Raw genomic sequence first — 21,542 nt, 5'->3', positions numbered from 1 at the left:
TTCCAGTAAAGTGCTCAATTTCTTTTCGTAATGTTTACTCATCTTCTTGACTGCTTTTTCATATTCATTGAGATCTTCACCCTGGTTTTCTGAAAGATCTGATAAATCCTCAAATTTCTCTTGTCCTGCAGCACCCAGACAATATAGCAGTAGGTATTTCCTCCTTTCCACACCGTAATTAGTTCCACATATCAGACTGGCGTAGTGTTCGAATGATTTTATACATCTCTTCCATGGAATTGTGGGTTCTCCCATCTCTGGTAGAAAGAAGGTCAGTGGGGGAACACCCCCAAATGCCATTGCGGTGGTATTGACTGAGCAATAATGGTGGGTTATTAGTTGTGAGTGTTTGAGAGGATGCTTGATTGGAATTGCAGTCTGACTGGTTGTTCTATCATGTGTTAGTATTTTGTTTCACTGCCCGTATGTACTGTACAGTACGGTAACGCTGGCCTGCACCACAGGGCATAATAGAGATGTAGGGATAATCCTCCTTGTGTTGTGGGCACGCATTAGGGTTACAATGGTAGGGCCCTAGTTGCACTGATGAGCGAAGAAAAGCCATTGCCTCTACGTTAAGGCGAATACAGTAATTTCTTTAACGTTTCCTGAACATTGCGTGCCTGTGCACCCCCGGGGAGGCATTATGTATGTGGAAATGATTTCAGAGAGGAGACAGCACAGTTTGAGGACGAGGAAGAATTGGGAAGAATTAAAATTAACAGCACGTCCTACCGTTCGAGGATGCAGGATCGCGTCCCTCACAGGAATTCACCAGCGGTAAGGCAGCTGCGATGTTCAGCGCGTCGCGAGTGTCCTCGCCGCCGCGTTTGTAATGTAAGAAGGGACATTGAGGCCTTAATGGGGGGGGGGGCAATACATAAATCTATTAAGTATAGGATGCAGAGCCCCGCCAGCCTTTCTCCTTCCCCCCGGCCTTCAACCGTCTCAGCACGCCCCCTCTGTTCTCTCCACGAATGCTGCTGTCAGCTGGGGGATGACTGCACAGAGTGGCCACGCAGTAGTGCTGGGGGAAAGCACTACACTACAACCCATCAGTAGGATCGGAGGAACATGCAGTTTGTATCTCCTCAGAGATCCTACAAGCATCAGTAGCATACCACCTACGTCTAGGAGGACGAGGCAAAACAGGAGCCACAAAGTAGGACAACAAATTACAAATGGAAGAATCATGTGATCAGTCCAAAGGACAGATAAGGGAGAAACACCTGTGTCAATGATGGAGGTGAGCAAATCAGATCTAATGTGCTACCCAGGTTGTGGGTAAGACCAATGACCAGTTGGTTAAAAAGAAGCACACATGAAAGCCAAGAAGCTATCAAGTAATACATTCAACAATTGCAGAGAATGTGAATTAAATTTGCCCAACAAGATCACATTCGAAAAACGGTGCAAGATGCGCACAACAAATTAAAGAAACGCAGAGCAGAAAGGTTGTTCACAGCCAGGGGGCTGATGCACCAATAGAATATGCAGGGTTTGAGAGGCAGAGAAGGAGATCTGAATAAGCATAGTCTCATTCTGCATATTATGGACACAATGCAGCAGAGCACACGCAAATCTAGTTTGATATATGAAAGCCAAACCACCGCCTGGATTTTCAGACACCCTATCAACACGCAGAATATCATAATCAGGAGGAAGGGCTTGTGCAAGAGCAGGTCCAGAAGAATCATGAAGCTTTTGGTAAGGAAACATAACTCCGGAGAGTGATCATTGAGCAGAAAACAGCCGGCTATCTCGCAAGGTATCCACCTTCTCAGGGAAGTGGGTCGGTTTATAATCTACACACAAGAAAGGCAATTGCATATCGTGGGGAGGGAGGGATTGCAAAAGGAATGATTGTGAAATCAAAGGCAGTATTCTACCTCCAGGGACAGTCCAGGGCCCGGATGGGCTTAGCCGGGCCTGCTTTTAGCACCTTTGGTGCGTGGCCACTCGTTCCTGCACTTAAGTGAAGCGAGTCGCATGGGGCCGAGCCAGAGAGAATAAAGCAAACGGAAGAAACACTTACAAACACAACACATGTATTAAGGCACAAAAATACTAAAGTTAAATATCAGGGATCAAAGCAGAGTTTTAAAACGGTAATAAGCAGCACCAGCATATGCACTCCTCGATCCAAAAAGCATTACCCAAATTGTTGCAGTCTTCTGATGGTGAAAATGTAGTCTTCGCCTTGGCCCAGTCAGTTAAGCCAATAACCAGAAGCAAGGCCCATAGTGCTAAAATACTCGGGAGCACCTAGCTTGTTCACAAACTCACATCAGTTAGTGAAAGAGGGCAAGTGATGAGAAATTTTTTGTACAACCCCCTGTCGAGGGCTGTACAACGTTTAATCATAGCATGAGGCGAAATACGACCAAATAAAAAGAAACCTCTACAAAGGTATGCAGTGTGGAAGAGCGATACGGTGTAACTAATAAGGGGTGTATGTTTGGAACTTTAGAACATGTTGCACCACAGGAAGACTATTATTACTGCCTGATTTGAAGAGGCAAACATCTATCTTTTTAATGTATATGAATTATTAGGTACAAAGAAATCATCATTACAAAAACATTTCCATTTTACAGTTAAAACATTTTTACTTGCTTATAAAAAAAACTGCCATTAGGAACAGGACTGCTTTTTTATTCCCTTAAAAAATCATTTTACTCCCAACTTTAAGATGTAGGGAGTAAAACACTGTCACTTCAGAATCTTATCGTGAGCAATGGGTGGAACACTCAAGGAAGGCTAGCAGGCTGTCACAAAGGTATATTAGTTCCTGCACTTACCCATAAAACAGACCACATTGATATACTGAACAATATATACATTTCACATGTGAAACTCATAAAACTATCAGTTTTAAGTACTTGAGCACATAATACACAGTATTTATTAAAAATGGTCTGAACAGACTCCTCATTCTTAAACTTTAATGTGGGTCCACTATCTAAAGATGGGTACACATCATACAGTGGCAAGTTGTAGAGCAGCAAGGGAAGCAGACATTCTAAGTTCAAAATCCATAGTGCTTGCACAACATATGCACTAAATACAATCCACTCCCATTTTATTTTGTACGTCTGGTGGTAGGGACACTACACAAAGACAAGGGGTGGGAAGAAAACTGAACCAGACATTTTAACTCACAGGAAGAATTGTCATACATGCCGCTAAGGTCAATACCAACAATCTACAGTAATTCTGGCCCTCTAGCGCATAGTGTTTGTAAAATCTAAAAAGCGCAGATCACAGTAAAAGACAGTGCTTGAAGGTAAAAAACATCAAAGCCATCAGCATCCAAAAAATCCAGATACATTTTAGACACAGTTACCAGTATAATTCACACCTCGGAAAAATAATTAGTGTTAATAAAATAGTGCAAGTAGGTATTCAAATTCACAAGTGTGGAGAGCAGGCCTTCACCGGCAAGCACTAAAAAGGCAGTTCTTGGCCTATTCCCTGAGCCCTAGAGGAGTACAGGAAAAAGGTCCAGGGACAGGTAGGCACAAACAAAATTATTGCATACGTTTTCTAAGGGGAGAAGAATGTTCCACAGGATTAAACTAAAGTTTGTAGGCCATCCGCAAAAGAAGTCTCCATTCTGGTTTGGCGTGGATTTGGCGGCAAACCACCTATGGGAGAATAAGAGGAAATCGATGAAATGATCCATAGGGCGGTTTAAGAAACAGGAGCCCCAGGAGGAGTTGCAGCACAGCAGGAACACCACCAATGTTAACCAATAGGAAATGTGATAAAGACCTGCTTCCAAAGATTCCTTCCTCCGGACCAGAGGGACCCTTGAGGCGGAGTATGGGGAACAAGGGCCCACCCCATGACCCAGAGGTAAGTACTCATGGCTTTGGATTTTAGGAAGACTGCTCCAGAGAGGCATAACAATCCGGTAAGTACACAGCTTCTTTCTAGACGAGGTTTAAAGGATCAATTGATTTGGAGCTTGGACCCTGAGCCAACAGAGCCCCTCATGACAAAAAAAGAACAACAGTCTTCCCACAACAAAGCCCCTTAAGCCAGCAGTGACAATGCCAGTGAGTAAATTGAGGGAAATTAGCAAACAGGTTCTGTCTGCTCGAAAGGAGGCCGGAGGGCGGCCTCGCCACAAAACACTGTCCCCACAGTGGAGACGATGGAGGTGATCCAGGACTGCCCAAAGAGCAGATTAAGTGGGGTAGTAGTGTCCCACTACGCTTCCAGGCAATGGCAGTAACCAGCAAAAGGCAGGAGACCCTGGCGGAAAATGTCAGGACGTGGTGGTAAAACAGCCTGGAGGCGGTCCAAGCCTGGAAGGCCCGACAACACAATAATGGAGTCAGCACGACGATGATGGAAGCCCAGAAATGACTTCTAGAAGCAGTAAACTCCAACTAGAATGTGCACAGACCACTGGACTCAGCCAGTATGGCCAGATGAGGGTCATAAAATGCAGCAGAGGAGGTAAATCACAGGAAAGCCTCCAGCTGCCAAGTACACTGGCTTCTTTTGAAATTCCAGCAAAAAGTGGCAAAGTGACAGTTTCCCCTTAAGTAGAGCTGGCTAAAACCAGCCCACCAATCACAAGGGATAAAGGGGCCAGGTGGCCAACCAGAAGGGTTGGCCCATAGAAGTGCCACACAGCCCAGACCACCTTGACAGAATGTGCCAACAGCAGCCCAGGGACTCAGACCTATCTACACCAATAAAAGCCAATATGGTGGCTGTCATGTCGGCTCAAAAAGAGGCCACGTGTGCAAGACATTTTTAGTCTACCTCATGGTTCCCTAAAACAAAGGAAGCCTTAAGATACAAGGCAGAGATAATGAATATAGCGGTACCCCAATGATTACCAAAAAGGGACATTCGACTGCCAATGTGGTAAAATTGCTTCCACCCGTGTTGAAGCCAAAACTAAAGTGCAGCTGCTACCGGTCTACTCCCTAAAACCAATGTAGGCTAACAATCATCCTACGGCACAAATTAGGTGCTGAGTAAGCAACCAGGGAAATGGGAGTGCCATGGCCAACCAAGGAACATACACTCTAAATGTTTTGAAACGTGTTGCAATGGCAGGGGAAGGGTGGTTCAGAAGAAGCCCTGCCGGCTTCCAAACAATATAAAAATGGGGGTGGGGGAAAAGGTTGTAGGGGCCCTAAAAGTGACCCTATAATACCCAAAATAAGAATTATGTCTTAACAGAGCATCTGACTTGTCGACAGTATTCCAAGCCCTGTAGTCCACACAGAATCTTAAATCTCTAGATAATGCTTTAGGTACCAGAAACATGATTGGATCAAGGGCTAATGGATGGGTTAAACATCCCACAGTCAAACATCTTGTTCACTTCCGTCTTGATATAGTCCTTTACTGTGTCTGACATCCTATAGCCCCTGCTATTAACAAGAGCATTATTCCCATTGTCAATGTCATGATGACTCCAGGGTGCTGTTCTTGAGGAAGAGTGAAAATAGAAAGGAAAATTGCCCGAGCAAACATTTGCACTCCTGCAGCTGCTGTAGGGTCACCTTTATAAAACTTATCCCTCCACAGAGCCATCCGAGTGGCTACTCATGAGTGTCTGGAAGTGGATCCATTTCTGCTTTCTCTCAGAGACTAAGAGAAAGGCTCCAATTTCCATCCGGGGGGCTGGAAGGGAAGCCTCTGTCTATTCATGTAGAAGACTCTTCAAGCCACTTAGAATTGCTGGTATCCACTATGTACATCGCCAGGTTTTGAAACAACTTTGGAAAAGTCTAGTCCATTTGTTCTGTAAAGCTCTAGGCTTTACAGGTTTCATGACCAACAATTCTTGTCCAAAGTCAAATGAGAGACCTTCTGGTCATACCAGTACTTAACGAGAGACAGACTGGGTCAGATTTTTGTTTGCCTCCGCAATCATGAGGGCCATTCTCCTCCTAAGGCTTAGCACATAGTCTACCATGTTTAATGTGCGGGAAGAAAGGGAGGGATCCCGAACTTCCTTCACCAGATACAATGGGCCTGTGAATGGGTGGCTAAAGAGCAGTGCAAAGAGGCTGAAACCAACACCCACGAGGCACAGCTATTTAAGCAGAAGAGACATGGAAGAAGGAAAATCCATTTCAAGGCTTCTTCCAAAGGACCCATTAGGCTCTCACAACCAAGTCACTGGTCTCTGAATTCTCACTGGTTGAAAATGTCTATGTTACACCACACTCCTCCTACATGGTCTTCATGTAGGTGGATGAAGTTGGTCCGCTAAAAGGAAACTTTATTTGGGAAGCCAACTTTTTGGGAAGCCAACTTTGGAATAAATAAGACTTTACAACTGGTTTGGCATTCGCAGTCCTTAAAAAGAATTTCTTAATTGTACCTAGGTCAAAAACCACCAAAATACATATATTCCCTTTGGCATTAAGAGGATCAAGGGGGCCAACAATGCCAATCCCTACCTTCTCAAAAGGAACTCCCACAACATAGATGCCAAAGGCTTCTTGGGTTTGTGCACCACTTTTGCCAGACAACTGGGAAGTGGTAAACTCATGCAGTGATCTTCAACTTGGACCTTCATCTTGTACAATTAATACTTTAGCCTTGTTTAACCCAAGGCGTTTAATTAAGGCGTCCAATTAAGGGAACCTCCTGGGAGAACTTCAACAGCAACGTGTTTGGGCTACTACCAACCTCTGTGAGAGCTCAAACAGTAGATTATGGAGCCCATATATCTGTGTTAAGACGTTAGAAAGTCCACCTTGGATGAACAGGGGGCACCCCTTAGGTTTAGCCTGAACTACCCAAAGGTTTGGTTGCAATGGCTGAGTAGCCAGGCTTAGTCTAGGAGGGATGAGGGCTGTATTGAGGCACACAGTACTCAGACCATACACTTAGTTCAAGGAGAGACTTACACACTAGCTAAAAATATTTATTTTGTATACACTAAAGCTTGTAACTTTTAAGTAAGGTAAGTACTATCAGACAGTAGCATTAAACACATAATATGTATGCAATATCAAAAAGGATAAAAGATACTTTAGAAGACTTAAAGTAACACAAAAGTGGTAGAAACTTCTTAACTAAGTAAGTAAACTGTAGACCAACTTGTATAATTTGGTTAACCCCTGCTTAAACAAATCTCACAATGTCAAGGGGGGCACCGAGGATCCAGTGTCCAAGGGCAAAGGAAGGAAAAGAAGGCATGCAGCAAAAAAGGCAGTCTCTATGAAGAGTTTTTAAATTTCAGGTAAGTAGCAGAAGATTTCTTTGGTAGAGAGCACAAAGGGTTCTCCACCCAAATGTAGCTCAACAGAGGCATACGAGGGGATGCAAGTAACAACTTAACTGCAATCCTTTGGAGCACAGGAACAGCAAAGCAGGCCTCAGGTAAGTATTAGGGAGCGGAACAGTACCTTATCAGTGAAGAAGCTTGTGCAGCAGGAGAGTCCCCCAAGGAGAGACGACAGCAGACTCCTGCTCAGGTTTCTTGGTCTTGGCAACTGAAGTAAAGAACTTGCAATGGATCTGGTGGTTGCTCTAGAGTAGGAAACTCAGCAGAGTATCCTACTGGTCCTGGGTACTTGTCTCGGCTGAGGGGCCTTTCAGGAGCGGGAGCCGGTCTCTGGAGCTCCAGGAGGATGCCTGCAAAGTGTAAGACAAAACCGTGCTTCGGTTAACGTTGCACTGCAAAATGGTACAGGACCCCGGGTATTGGTGAATGGCGGGCCATGGAGGTCGCAGCGCTTTGGGGCAGGTCGCAAAATGCAGTTCGTCTTGAGACTGGTTAGGCCCACCAGTCCAAGGGAGGAAGTCCTCTTCGGGGCTTCCCTGTCGCACAGATGTTGAGGTCAGGACTTCAGCTGTTACTCCGATAGCTATGGCGGTCGCTGGAAGTGGCTGTAGATGTCCTTCGGATCTTCATTTCCAGTGGTCGACTCAGTTTCTGCTCCAGGACACTATCTTTTATGAAGAAAAATTGGCTGAGCCCACGAGTCATCAGACATGCATTCATTCAAAGTTGGGGGGTGGATGTCCAATGGGTACAGCCAGCCTCCCAGTACAAACTGGTTACAGGCAAGTACAACAGGGGAGTTTGGGTGACCTCCCCCACTGCCTGTCCTTTCAGGCACTCGGAGCCTTGGCAGCCTTTCCAGAGGAAACCTGCCAAAGACAAAAGACCCATCAGGATCTCCCTGAACCAGACAAGCAGAAGGCTCAAGTAAGAACAAGTCATGAACGGGGCTTAGAAATGTCCAGCCACCAGTTTAGGCAAATGGTGACTCATGGGTCCCTTATCACAGCTGTGAAGGCAGGTTATGACATAAATCCACAAAAAGTTATGAAAAAAGGTACACTGGATCCAGCCTGTCAGATGAACTTGTAACAATAACTAAACGTTACTGGAAAATTGAGAAAAGGGAGACAATGTTTCCCCTCAGCACTCCACATAAGGTGGGGTGTGCTGATCTCACAAAATAAAATACAGGAGGAACAAAAGGGCGTCCCCCTGACGTGGTAACTTGTGTTAGCGCAGGTAAAGTAAAACGGAAAGCTCAAGGAGCTCCCAGCAACATGGCATAGAAGCTGCTGTGTACTGCAACAATAAAATGTAGATGCCAGAAAACATGGGGGAAAGCACAGCTCCATTAAAAAGTGTCAAAAGGATTCCAAAAATTAATGTAAAAAAATCAGTGTGGAAAAAGGCTCCCACTCACTCAGGATAAGCAGTTCAAAAATCCAATCGTCCATCAGAAATGCTGGGGGACTCAAAGTGGGGAGAATTTCACTTAAGAAAGAAAATCTATCCAATTCACCCAATAAAACCTTTGTTTTCCAGGGGTTCCGCCAGATCAATTAAAAGTTATAAACTTGGGAAAAAGATAGAGGATTAAAGTTTGGGGGAAGAAAAAGCACAAGCTGAAGTGGCTGACATCCAAAATAGCAACTAGTTAACCTAAGAGTGCCCTTCCTCGAACATGATCTACTGCTCTGCGCACTACATTATATTCTGGAAGATAGTTCTTGAATATATTATAAGCCTGTGGTTCAGTACCTGCTGGTTCCAGAAATGTTCCACTCCTTTACTTTGTCACTATATAAAAGTCCTACGGCATCACTGTGAATACCAATTGAAAAACAGAGACATACAGAATACATCAACCATGCAGCTTCTTTCTCCTGATTATCCAAGACTTTAGAATGGAGAATATAAACCTTGCTAAAGCATTATGTGTGGCTGTCCTACGGTTCTGTTCCCATTTCAAAGACAGGCCTAACAGTCACCGACACAAAGCTCCTCCAACACATCGTCTGCCCCAAAACCCCAATCTTCCCTCCCAAAGAGATTGACAACACCCACTGGACAGACTTGCTTGTCCCTGAATGAAAATTCCTTTATACAGACCAACCAATCCATACTCTATCAGACCTTAGAGTGACACAATGGCTTTTCCCACATAGCACCCTACAGGCATGCTCATCAGCCACAGGGCACAGCTATCAGATGCTCTCAACCCCCTCCAGTCCAAACACAACTGGGTAAAGAACAACTTCCAATTGCTTCCTTACCTCTCACAAGCTGTGTGCACTTCACCACGTGTGTATGTGGATGATCAATCGTAATCTCAAATCCTGTAATAAAAAGGATATACATTGGGTGTCAGTGTGTGATTATTCTAGAAATTCAAAACTTCACATCTTTCTTCTCAAAGAGCTGCAGCATCTGCCTGCAAATAGAGGAGTTGTACACCTCGGGGAATCTCAAGGTTTAATAGGTTTACCCTTGCCTGTGAAGCAGTACCTCTTGTGCAAAACTAATCAAGAAGCGATCAGTGGATCGATGAAGCCACACCTACCTACAATTCATTGCTACTAAAGCCCAGCTATAGTGGGGAAAATGAAAAATAAGACATTGACCCACCTGCAATAAACATTCTTTTGCCTGGTTCTCTAAAACATCCCTTATTTGCAAAATACCTAATTTAGGGCGTCATTACTTCAAAAGTCCTGAAACACTCACCTGCCTCTAAATAGGTACATTAGCACCTCCATAGCTCAGTAACCATCATTTGTCTGCAAATAATCATTCACTATTTGTTGAGCAGACAAATTAACAACAACCTGAATTTAGTATATTGGTAGTTTCAGATTCTCAAACATCCCCTCCTTTCGGCCATCTGCATAGTATACCTCTGTCTCGCAAAAGCCTAAACTTTCAACTGTCTGGGATCAAATGCACCTTTTAAAGCAAAAGCTCATTAATCGTTCACCATCACCTGTCTGCAAATAAAGTCACTGGTCTGCACTCACTAAAACCATTACACAGCTGTATCATAAGGATGGCAGGCAAATGAATGTATGGAAGCCAGTGTGATGCCATAAGAATACAGCATACTTGCAGCGGGCCAAAGCTGTGGGAACACTAAACTTACGATATCCACAGAGCCCCTTCTCAAATCTGTTTGGAAGCAGGGGCAACCTCTGCCCCTGCTGTCAGCGGTGCCAATCTATTGATCTTCCTATCCCTATTTGACCCATCCGGTACCTTCAACTATTCCTCTACTGGGGCAATTCCAAAATAAGTGTATATTTTTAACACGGTAGAGAAGACACTTGGACAGAAAAGAAACCTATATGAGAAAGAATAAATGCTTAACATGACATGACTTTTACAGCATCAGCCAAAAAGCAGATTAATTCAGAAGAGATGTGGCCAGTCGCGTTCTTCAAGAGGCGGCATCTCTGCAGACCTGGCCCTCGGCTGTGGAGAAGTGTGTTAGATGCAGCGCACAGCAGACCCTCGGGGGCCGCACTCAGAACAGAGCCCGTCCGATTTGAACACTTACCCAGGGTCTGCAGTATAATGCTCTCTAGAATGACCAGGTCTTGGGCTTGGAGCAGGTACGCCTGGGTTGAGAGGACAGGCAACGTTACTCACTGGGAGGCACTCCAAGAAAAGCCTGCACATTCCTGACAAAAGGGGGAATCTCACATGTGTGCCCAGCGACCCAGGATTTATTACTCTCCTCCCCAAATCATGTACAACTATCACTCCAAACGCCCACGCCCCTTTTTGCCACAACCCACACATTTTTCAGAGTTGCTACTTTTTACATTTTAATGTTCAATGGATGTGGCAGCCTTGCATAGGGGAGCTGAGACAGGAAGGAGATTCCCCCTTTTGCCAGGCTTTCAAATTTACATGGGCTACGAGGAGAAGGGAATGTGAAGTCCCACACATACATGCGATCCTTGTGGCTGCGTCCCTCCACCGCGGCTCGGGTAATGCACCCTCCCCTCTCCTCAAAGCCCCCCTACTCCATCATTCACACAACAAGGGAGGAAAAAACACTGCACCAACCTCCATGCAGGGCACAAGTATTCAATTAAGGACCTTTTTTATGTAGGGTCCTCAGGCCTGCATAGGCGATTGTGACAGTGACACATTTCCGTACACTGAACCCATCAGTACCCAAAATAAGAGATCACTGGGACACCCTGCGATCAAAGGCCATCCCAAGAGCATAGCATTCAAATAACTAACCGACACAGCAGGCTCACACTCAACCGAAATCTACTGTTATGTTCCTAAGAACAGTTCACTTTCCCATAGTTTATAACAACTCCTCAGGTTAGGGGCATGCCACTGTTTACCGAGGAAGAGGCAGAAGAGAACACTGTGGAAGGGGAGAGAGGAAGGCTGTTCTATGTGCTACACAGGTGTAGTGCCATGTTCCTGTCAGTGAACCTAAGGGGGAAGAGGCATGCCCACAGTGAACTACTGAATAGGTGAGTCATACCACTGCTAGAGCACATCAGATGTGGTAGTGTACTCCTGAAAGTGCTGCCCTCAAAGAGGTTCTAGGCATAAACCGTGTATTTGCCCTTTTAGGGGAGTGGAACCAAGTGTTCAACACTATGCACACCTCAATTCAAAATAGTTGTGTTATATCAAGATTTAAGGTAAACTAGGTGTCTTTGGTTATTAAATTAAGGAGATTAATACGCTCACTGACAAATCAGTAACTACATTGGCTTTTTCTGATGAAGACGTCACGAGAATTTTAGGACTTATCAAAGATACAAGCCGAGAATCTACTAGTATGGAAAATCCACAATATCTGATCCAGAGACTAGAAAGATTGATACGCAGGGAAATTTCCCAATAATTGCATGCAACGACACTTGCTCAATATTTCAGAGCCAAAAGAATACAGAGAGGATTACGAGTATATCTACGCCCCACTTTATGCAAAGAGAACAAAGAATTTGTAAAACGCTGGGAACAGATCCTTAACAAATGTTCTCTGGATCTCATACTATTGACGACAGAAGAATTAGCCAAATCCTTGTTGGAGATTAACCAAGAGATTGAGGAAGTATCTTCGCAATTGTTAAAACTCAAATCTGCTACTGAACTACAAGCAATTCTAGAAGACACTAATCAAAAACTAGACAATTACAAAAAAGAAATTGAACAGCGCAAAATAAGAAAGTTCAGACGTGATACACTAGACTACACTCGTGACATTGTATACTCCTGGAAAGAGTATTACAACAATAATAGACCCACTCCTAGGCCAAACAAACCTTCTAAACCACAATCTGAAAATATTAATACAGATAGCAGCGACATCACCAGCGGAGAATTAGAGGAAAGACCATCTGTAAGCACTCTAGTTACTCCAACTCCAGATTTGACCGATATACCACCAGCCTCTGCAAGCACAGCAAGTATACCCACACCCGTACCTTTTTTAGGCGATGGAAAGCCAGACGAGGCAAAAAGAAAACCCAGACAGAAAAACAAGCATTAAAAGACCCCATTGTTATCAATATCTCCTCAAGACAACTTTCACAATCTCAAATGGACACTCTAAATTTAGGAATATCTTTTATTCCGACGAACAATACTAGTTTATTTGAAGAAGAGATCAATCTTTTTAAACTTGTTCGGAAGATGGAACTTAAAATTTTTGACAATTTGACAGAAGACACACAAGAAAGACAGTCCCCAGAATATTTGGAAATGAAAGGCAAAAGTAATTTTCATCCCCAAATTAATCACCCATTAGTGAACTTGTTCAGGATTAAGACCACCAAAGCTCTTAAAAGTCTGAAATATACCACAACCAGAAAACAGAACATTAGGAAACATCAGTTCAATATAATTAAAGATCTAGCATCTGACAACAGCCTGACCATCAAACAAGCTGATAAAGCGGAGCTTTGATCATTATGGACACTTCTCAATACAATGAAGGATGTCAGAAATTACTATCAGATCAAGACACATATCTGAAGCTGGATGGGGACCCAATTCTATCAAAGAAACTATCAAAAAAATCATTGATAAAGCGGAGGATCTAGATTGGATCACAGAAAGTACCAGTAACTACCTAAACAACAAACATCCAGTGACACCTGTCTTTTATGGCCTTCCAAAGATTCATAAAAACAGAACGGATCCACCCTTTAGACCAATAATAGCGGGTACTGAAAGCGTCTTTCAACCTCTTGCAATATATTTGGACACTGCACTGCAGCCTTTTATACAAAAAGACAGAAACTTATCTCAAAGATACTACACTTTTTGTAGATCAAATCGATCAGAACAGATGAACCTAACTTGCTACTGTTCACCATGGATGTTAGCAGTTTATATACATCAATTCCACAAAACCAAGGCATCGAAGCTTTAGAATGGTTTCTACTCAAGCACCAAGACATTAAGATATATAAAACCTTTGCCATAGAACTCATCAATCTCATTTTGTACAATAACTATTTCCGCTTCAACAACCAATACGATCTTCAGAAATCAGGGACTTCTATGGGCTCGTCTGTAGCCCCTTCATATGTAAATATTTTTATGTACAAATTTGAACGGACATTCGTTTTGGACAATCCTATTTGGAAGGACAAAATCAAGAGTTGGTTACGATATATCGACGATATATTCGGTATTTGGATCGGTACAGAATCAGAACTCATACTCTTTTGGAAATATCTCAACCAATGTGACAACAGGATTCAATTTACTATAGAAATTGGAAAACCATCAATAAATTTCCTAGACATGACAATCGAAATCACCAATCAGCGATTCAACACAAGGATTTACAGAAAACCCACAGATGTGAACAGCTCTCTGCACTTCCACAGTTTTCACCCCAAACATCTTAAGGACAATCTACCTTATAGTCAATTGCTTAGACTTAAAAGGATAACCTCTGATACTGAAAAACTGCAGGACGAATACGCCTCCCTCAAAAACAGATTTATGGACAGGGGCTTTCCAGAAGAGTTATTAGACCAAGCAATTCGAAGAACAGATGTACAAAGCCGAGAAGAACTTTTGACTCAAAAGACCAAACAAGTCAAAACAAATCTAATACACACCCTGAGATATTCCAGCCAAAGCTTTCAAATCAAGCGGATAATTCATAAAAATTGGGATCTAATCAAAACAGAACCTCAATTGAATTTCCTTTTTGCAGACCCACCAATGCTAGCATTTAAAAGAGGCAGCAACTTTAGAGACCGACTTATCAAAGCGGAGACACAAAAAAAACCCACTCAAACATTCTCGAGTAAACCTAAACAAGGAACCTTCCCATGTCTCAACTGCCAACACTGCTCCAATGTGATCAAAGGAGATCATATTAGACATGCACACACAGGCAAGAAAATTCCATTGAAGCATTATGCAACCTGTGACTCTAAAAATGTCATTTATGCGCTATGTTGCCCGTGTGGTAGATATTGCATAGGCAAAACAGCAAGGAAAGCCAAAGAAAGATGGACGGAACATAAATCAAACATCAGAACCAAAAACATCAAATCACCCGTCTACAGACATTTTAAAGACCACAATCACAATGTTGCACAAATGAGGGTAGTAGTATTAGAAGTTCTACTTTCTCTACCCAGAGGTGGTGATATCGAAAAAAGACTATCCCAAAGAGAATTATATTGGATCCATCGCCTTCACTCATTAAACCCGTTAGGTATTAATGAGGACTATTATTTGGGGCCATTTTTGTAAACACCTAATTAGCAATTAACTACATCACTGCACTGTAATCTGAGATACTACATATGGGTGGAAAAATATAGACAGATTGTGAATCCTTGTATGGGACAGCATTTGAATTTCCTTGTGGAGAGAATTTCTTTGTGCAAAGATTCATAAATGTTACATAATATTACCATCCTGTTACCTTGGGCTATCCCTTCTTACCATGTACAGAACAAGAACATTAATTTGTCTCTTCGCCAGATGTATACAATAATATCTGAATAAATCTTATGTCAATACCTAGTGGAGATATAATTACTCCTCAGACTGTGAATCCCTAAATGGAACAGCACTTTGGATTATCCTATGCATAATTCCATTTAATAGCATCTCCTTGAGAATTTTGAAATACTACTGAAATACTATTCCCTACCAATACCTATGCATTTTGTGACCATAGGCATAATATTAAATTATGCACTCCAATACCGTCTTGGTATGGTTTCCTACTCGAACACCTTTACCTTTTCTTTGATCAATCATGCAATTTTCATCGTGCGCATGCGTCGTGATTCACCATAGACCCTACATATATCTTATGCATATGGTGGTTTGTCACATTATCTTAAAACAGATCTGGCCCGATTTTATGGGTCATATATCGAAAATCTTAGACTCTTTTACTTTGTGCCGGCAAACTTGTTTGGCTTTTGTTTTTTCCTATAGAAAAATGGCGCACTACGGGTGCGCATTTACTCGTGAGAACTACTTGTCATGGGCACGCATTGGAGTGCCTACGTCACTTATGACGTTATAAATAGTAAACAAACACCGTAGACAATCAAGTTCCAGCGCGACGGCGCCTGCTACCGCGTCTTGTTTCAAACATCGTTTGAAAACACCTTTCAAGTAAGTTTCTATGGGCACACGCTCATTTAGCCACGTATCTAACTTAGAGCACTTTATTACAACGATACTCTGCTAGTTTTTTCACAGTTACGAGGTGTTCTCCCCGAGATATTACAACTAACGTTGGTCTGTCTGCAACCAATCTACTCCTACTTCCTGATTGGCGCCTCTACGTATTCCTACAAGGTTAGCTTTTCTTATGCACGCTTATATTTTCTTTAGAAAAGAATATATATCCAATTCATTTGATATATACATATGCTTATTTAGAACAACCATAAGCTTCCTTCAAATTCACTATCCTTGTAATAGACAACCACGTGTTAACCATTTTTATGCATTCCTATATTTTCCTCAGAAAAGTACTAAAACCTTGTTAGCTCCTAATTACTGTATATACATTTATATTACTCATAAACCACCATATGCTATCTTTTAATTTATGATCCTTGTTATAGGCAACCACGTGTAATTGCTGAACCCGTATTCCTTAACCAAACTTCCTGGATGTTATCGTCCTTCTTGAGACAAGACCTCCAAAGAACCCTTTTTTATACTACACACAAGGTTAGCAAGCCTAATTTTATTCATTTTCGATTCTTAGAATGCTGGATTTTTTTTAAAATGCAGGCAATAAAACTGCAAACGATAACTATTATGCCATATCAATACTTTGTGATTCCATGGAAATGTTATGAAATTGTATGATGAGTTCACAAAAATAAGGATATTTGCCACAGCAGTCAACAAAAGTTAACACTCTGAAATTTGAACTGATCGTTGCTAACTAATTTGCACTTATATAATTGTTTAAATTGATATTATTTCTTTGTTTTAATAGAAACTATGAAAATTCTCGACTTATGTACCCCTGATGAAGAGAGAAATCTCGAAACGCGTAGGGTGATCACATTATGGATTAAAGTCAAGTTCTTGTGTTAAAAAACTTGTTACTGTTTTTCATTTATATCTTGCTTTGACTGAAATTTGTTAGTCAATTTGACTCACAGTAGTTTAAGACTATATAAATGTACCTAAAATATATGAAGCTCATTGGGTGACTCTATAGGACAGTGTTACAACACATTGCCTTATAAGAGTACATCACCAGTGCCAAATTATTTTTCTGTACATACAGATTAGAGATAGTGTGCAGGGGGTGGGAGTTCCCCATTTTGGGAACATCCACCCTTTTTTTTTTCCTTTTAGGGGAGTGACCAGCCCTTGGGTTTGCTGCTCGAAGTGTGCGTCACATTCCTGCGTGTGCTGGTAATGGGAACAGGATTTCGAACAATTGCCTTCCAGTGACCTTCCACCATGTAAAGTAGCCCGGCCACCACACTGGCGACGAGGGGGACGCACTGGAAGTGCGTACGCCCATGAGATCATGGAGCAGTGCGGCTGTCAAGAGACACGGCCGTTCGCACGTGGAAGTGCGACATCTGTAAATTTGAAGCTGCACGTGGGGAAACAGTGCCCTGCCCATACTGGAACCTCGACTGAGCGAACACACGGCCTGGGCCGCAGCTGTGAGCAGTGGCACCCAGTGAGTAGTGCGAGAGGCCAAAAACAATGCTGCTCGTGCCTGGAGGTGGCCATTGATTGGACCGATCCCCGAGGAAGGGCCTCAGACCACTCTCAAGACCACAGTGCTCGTGCCTTTCAGGTGGCCATGGGGGAGGGGGCAAGAACTTACCAAAGGAAGCAAACACCTACAGGGAAGATGACGGCCCAGGATGGGGACTAGGGTGCACAGGCCCAGGGGCCAGCAGCCCTACCAGAACAGGCACAATAACGACTGCCGGAGTCCTGGCAGCCCAGATGCCTGGTGCCTTTGACGTTGCAGATACTAGCAGCATGGGGCGAGATGATCCCGATGGATGTGGGATTTTGAGCTATACCTGGGGGACAAGGGCCTATTGAAGAAGATAGACAAAAATGCCTGCTAAACTGGCGGTTGGACCTGCTACACATGATATTATCGCTAAAATGCCAGCAACATTGATCGATTTCCTACAGAACTTAAAAACCGCATTGGTCAGCATAATTCACCCCACACACCAACGTGGACTATGAGCGACACCTCTTCCACAGCACAAAACAAGCCAAGGGTGAGACGATGGATGCCTACATGATGAGATTAAGAATTAAAATGAAGCACTGTGACTTCGCAAACTACTCCAACACTGAGGTCCTGCGATCACACTTCATCGCAGGATGTGAGTCCCAGACATTTCCGGAGAAAGTTGCTAAAGGAAGCACGCTCCTTAGATGAAATTCTTACACTTGTGAGGGCAGAAAGAGCGGTGAACTCGCAGGTAGAACATTTTAATACCAACACTACAGGGGAGACTGTACACAGACTACAGCAGGAAAGAAGGCCTGAGGAGCCATACTGTTTTAAATGCGGGTTTGAGTATCCAAATGAAGGGTCCTGCCCCGCTGGTGGTCAACACTGTGCCACGTGTGGTGAAGGTCACTTCAAGGCAGTATACCGACTCAATAGAGACATAGGAAGGGAGAGAGGCAGGGACGCTCCCCTCAGATAAAAACCCAGACCACTGCCATCGACTTCCCAACCAATGGGGACAACATCTCATACTTCAGCAAGACCATTAGACCCCGAACCCAAGGACCGGGAATCTGTGGATGAGAGAAATAGGAGCGAAAGAAGAGAAAGAAGGTGGTCTCTAACCCGAGGGAGACCAGAAAGAAGATCCCAACGCCATGTGCAGTACTTGGTGCAGCAAACACCGTCAGACTCGGAGGTCAGCTCATCGGGAAGTGAACATCAAAAAAAGACATACGTGTACGTCCTAGGCAATGTGGTGTCCACGGAACACAGCCCCACACTGATCAAACTGAATGAAAGGCCCACTGAATTCCTCATCGACACTGGGGCGAAAGTGAACGTGATCAGCGAGGAAGTCTTCAAAGAGTTGCCAAAATGTCCAAAACTGAGCCCGGCAATGGGCGTAATTATAGGGGAGGGGACAGGGTTTTTGTCGCCCCCCCCGTCCCCCCAACTTCTGTGGCATGCCTTTTTGCCCCCCACCCCATCTTTTGGAGGGAGGCCAGGGGGGCCGCAATCATCAATTATATAATTGGACAGCGCAATGCCCTGCGTGGCTCAGTCCTTCACCCTGGCTTGCCTGACAAAGTCAGCAGCCAGGGTGCCTAACTGGGTGTTGCAGGGCCTGGCGCCTGTGCTGCCACACTAGCAGCAGCACTTCCAGGGGCCACAGCGACGATAATCTCTTTCCGGCTTTGTGTTCGTGCTGTGGCACAGACCAGAACTAGGCAGCTCATTCAGCTTGCTGGTTTCTGGCTGGAGGTGCGTGAGTGCGAAGGGGTTAGGTAGGTGTAACTTGACATGTGGCCCGGGTGGCATTTGAAAGCAGAGCAGAGGTACTTTTTTTTATTTATAATTTTTAATTGTGTTTGTGTATGTTTGTTGGGGAGCTGGGCTGCTGGCTGACCCTAGTGAGGGCGCATGTCACATTTGGATAATGTGAGCAGAGCTCACAGTACACCTTAAGGCCCCAGGTATGAAGAGACACTAACAATAACAAATGCTGCATTCTCTGTAGCAAGCCGCAGCTCTGCAACGCCTCTAAAATTAGTCTTGGACCTTTTCAGATGCTACTAAAGCACCACCATCCTAATTTCAAAATGAAGTTGGCGGAAGGTGCGCCCTCCCCAAGTAGAGTGGAAAGAGTGAAGCTGAGAAAACCTTTGACACAAAACTGTCGTACTCTGCAAATTCTGTGAAATGAAGCAGAGTGCTATACGCCTTCTAAACATGGTGAACATTTGTTGGGCAGTTTTTGCTCTAGGTGCGCAGAAGGAACCATATGGGATTTTGTGTTAAAAGCACACTTTTAGGAGCCCCGTATAACTTTTTCCTCTGCCGCCAAAAATAATCTTCACCAAACTGGCAAAAAGTATTTCCAGTTTTGCAGACACTTTTTCAGGACGGTTTGGCGCAAATTAGTAAATGGGCGTCATGGTTCAGGTTACAGGCCACCAAAAACTGCTTCACTTACCAAACTAAGCAGGGGAGTATCCAGCATTGTAAGAGTGTGTGGGGGTGGGGAGGGGATGAGCAACGAAATGCAGTGTGTGGATTTCCACATGCCCTCATTGGCACCCCCAAACCGCCCACCCCTCCCCCAATCTACTTTTTTGGTAACATTAGTGGAAGATGGCATTTTAACACAAAAAAAAAAAAATTGCATGATCATTCCAGATGCAGGAAACTCATCTATTAGAGCTCTGTCCAAGCCCTCTGAGGCAAAATACATGCAAACTTCCTAATTATTATATGGATTACACCAACAGAAGTGACTTCACAGAAAAGGACATTGTAAGGCGCATCATCAGTCTTTGATACTTGGGAGGCACCATGGAAGTGACTTTAGAATAAGTTGCCATAAATAAGGCAAGTGACAAATACCTTTGTGGTGCAAAATAGCTAAATTGCACTATTGTTATATGTGGAGCAACTCTATATTCCTTAGGCTTTTCCATTATAATACCATGACACATTAACATAAGCTTTAAAGTGAATCAGAGTCACTTGCAGAGCTGCAGATAAGGCACCATGTGATTAAATGATTTCCTCAGGATCACACACTTAAATGGTGAAACTGGGTTGTGGACAATTTAAGCGACCGCCCACATCTTTCCAGGTTTAGTTGGTATAGATATTTATTAATGTTTTGCTTTACATTTCATGTGCTTAAATAATTATTTATAGTAATGCCTTGGAAGCAAACCACATGACATAATAAACTAGCCTTTCATAGTAAACTAACCATACACTATATACATTGTCATAGAAATATGTTGAGCAATGGGAGAATGGCTTTAGTTTTATTCTCCCCATTCTCCATGCAAAGTCACAATAGCATCATGTAGATTAATGTGAGCCTAACAATCCCTCTTTTGTTTTAAAGCCAGTCATTATTTCATAAAGCATGCAACATTATGCACCCTTCTCACTTCTGATCACTCCCTCCCATTCACATTTCTAAAGGGACACAAGTGACTGCTAATAGTACCCACCAACCTCCCATCAGTGACTAATGCCTCACATTGTAATGCTCCGATACAGAGCAACGTGAGGCCCCTCTGCTGCACGGAGCTCCTTGGGACATCGTCCTGACAGCAGGACACCTCTACCATTTGGAACAAGTAAGGTGTCCTGATGCCAGGACAATGCTCCACACACATCGTCCTGCCAGCGGGACACCTTTGCCATTGGGCGCCCTCTTTGAGGTGCCGAGCGGGAGAGGTGCCCCAATGACAAATGTCCCGGTCTGGCTCTTAAAAGAGCCACAGGGGCAGCTTGCCCCCCCCAAACGCCTGCCTCTCCCGCTCGGTACTCGACTGCTTGGAGCCATTTAAACACAAACACAGGAAAACATACCTTCATTTTAATCTATCAACACATACACATATAAGGTGCTGTGCAGAGCCCAAGTTTGGAGAGATATATGGCATTTAAAAACAGATGCCAAGTATACTTTGTCACCCACTGCACTGCATTAACCGATGGCTTCTGCCTTTGAATGAAAGGAAATATCAAGGGAATTGCTGACATTCTAGTGAATCTGTTCCTGTCGGCCATGGC

The 21,542-nt window shown here is 43.6% G+C and overlaps 1 protein-coding gene across 1 annotated transcript in view; it reads right to left on the bottom strand.

Moving 5' to 3' along the window:
* CCNT1 (cyclin T1) overlaps positions 1-21,542 on the bottom strand; it is a 542,287-nt gene that overhangs the window by 329,682 nt on the left and 191,063 nt on the right. Inside the window, exons 4-5 of the mRNA XM_069653859.1 lie at positions 10,824-10,884; positions 9,547-9,609 (exon numbers count right to left, since the gene is read on the bottom strand). Of these exons, the coding sequence (XP_069509960.1) occupies positions 9,547-9,609; positions 10,824-10,884 (124 nt within the window). The remainder of the gene's footprint in view (positions 1-9,546; positions 9,610-10,823; positions 10,885-21,542) is intronic.

Source organism: Ambystoma mexicanum, chromosome 3q (assembly GCF_040938575.1).
Source record: "Ambystoma mexicanum isolate Mex_15411 chromosome 3q, UKY_AmexF1_1, whole genome shotgun sequence".
NCBI classification, from domain to species: domain Eukaryota; kingdom Metazoa; phylum Chordata; class Amphibia; order Caudata; family Ambystomatidae; genus Ambystoma; species Ambystoma mexicanum.
Note: the sequence above shows the minus strand (reverse complement) of the source record. Positions and strands in the feature narration are given on the sequence as shown.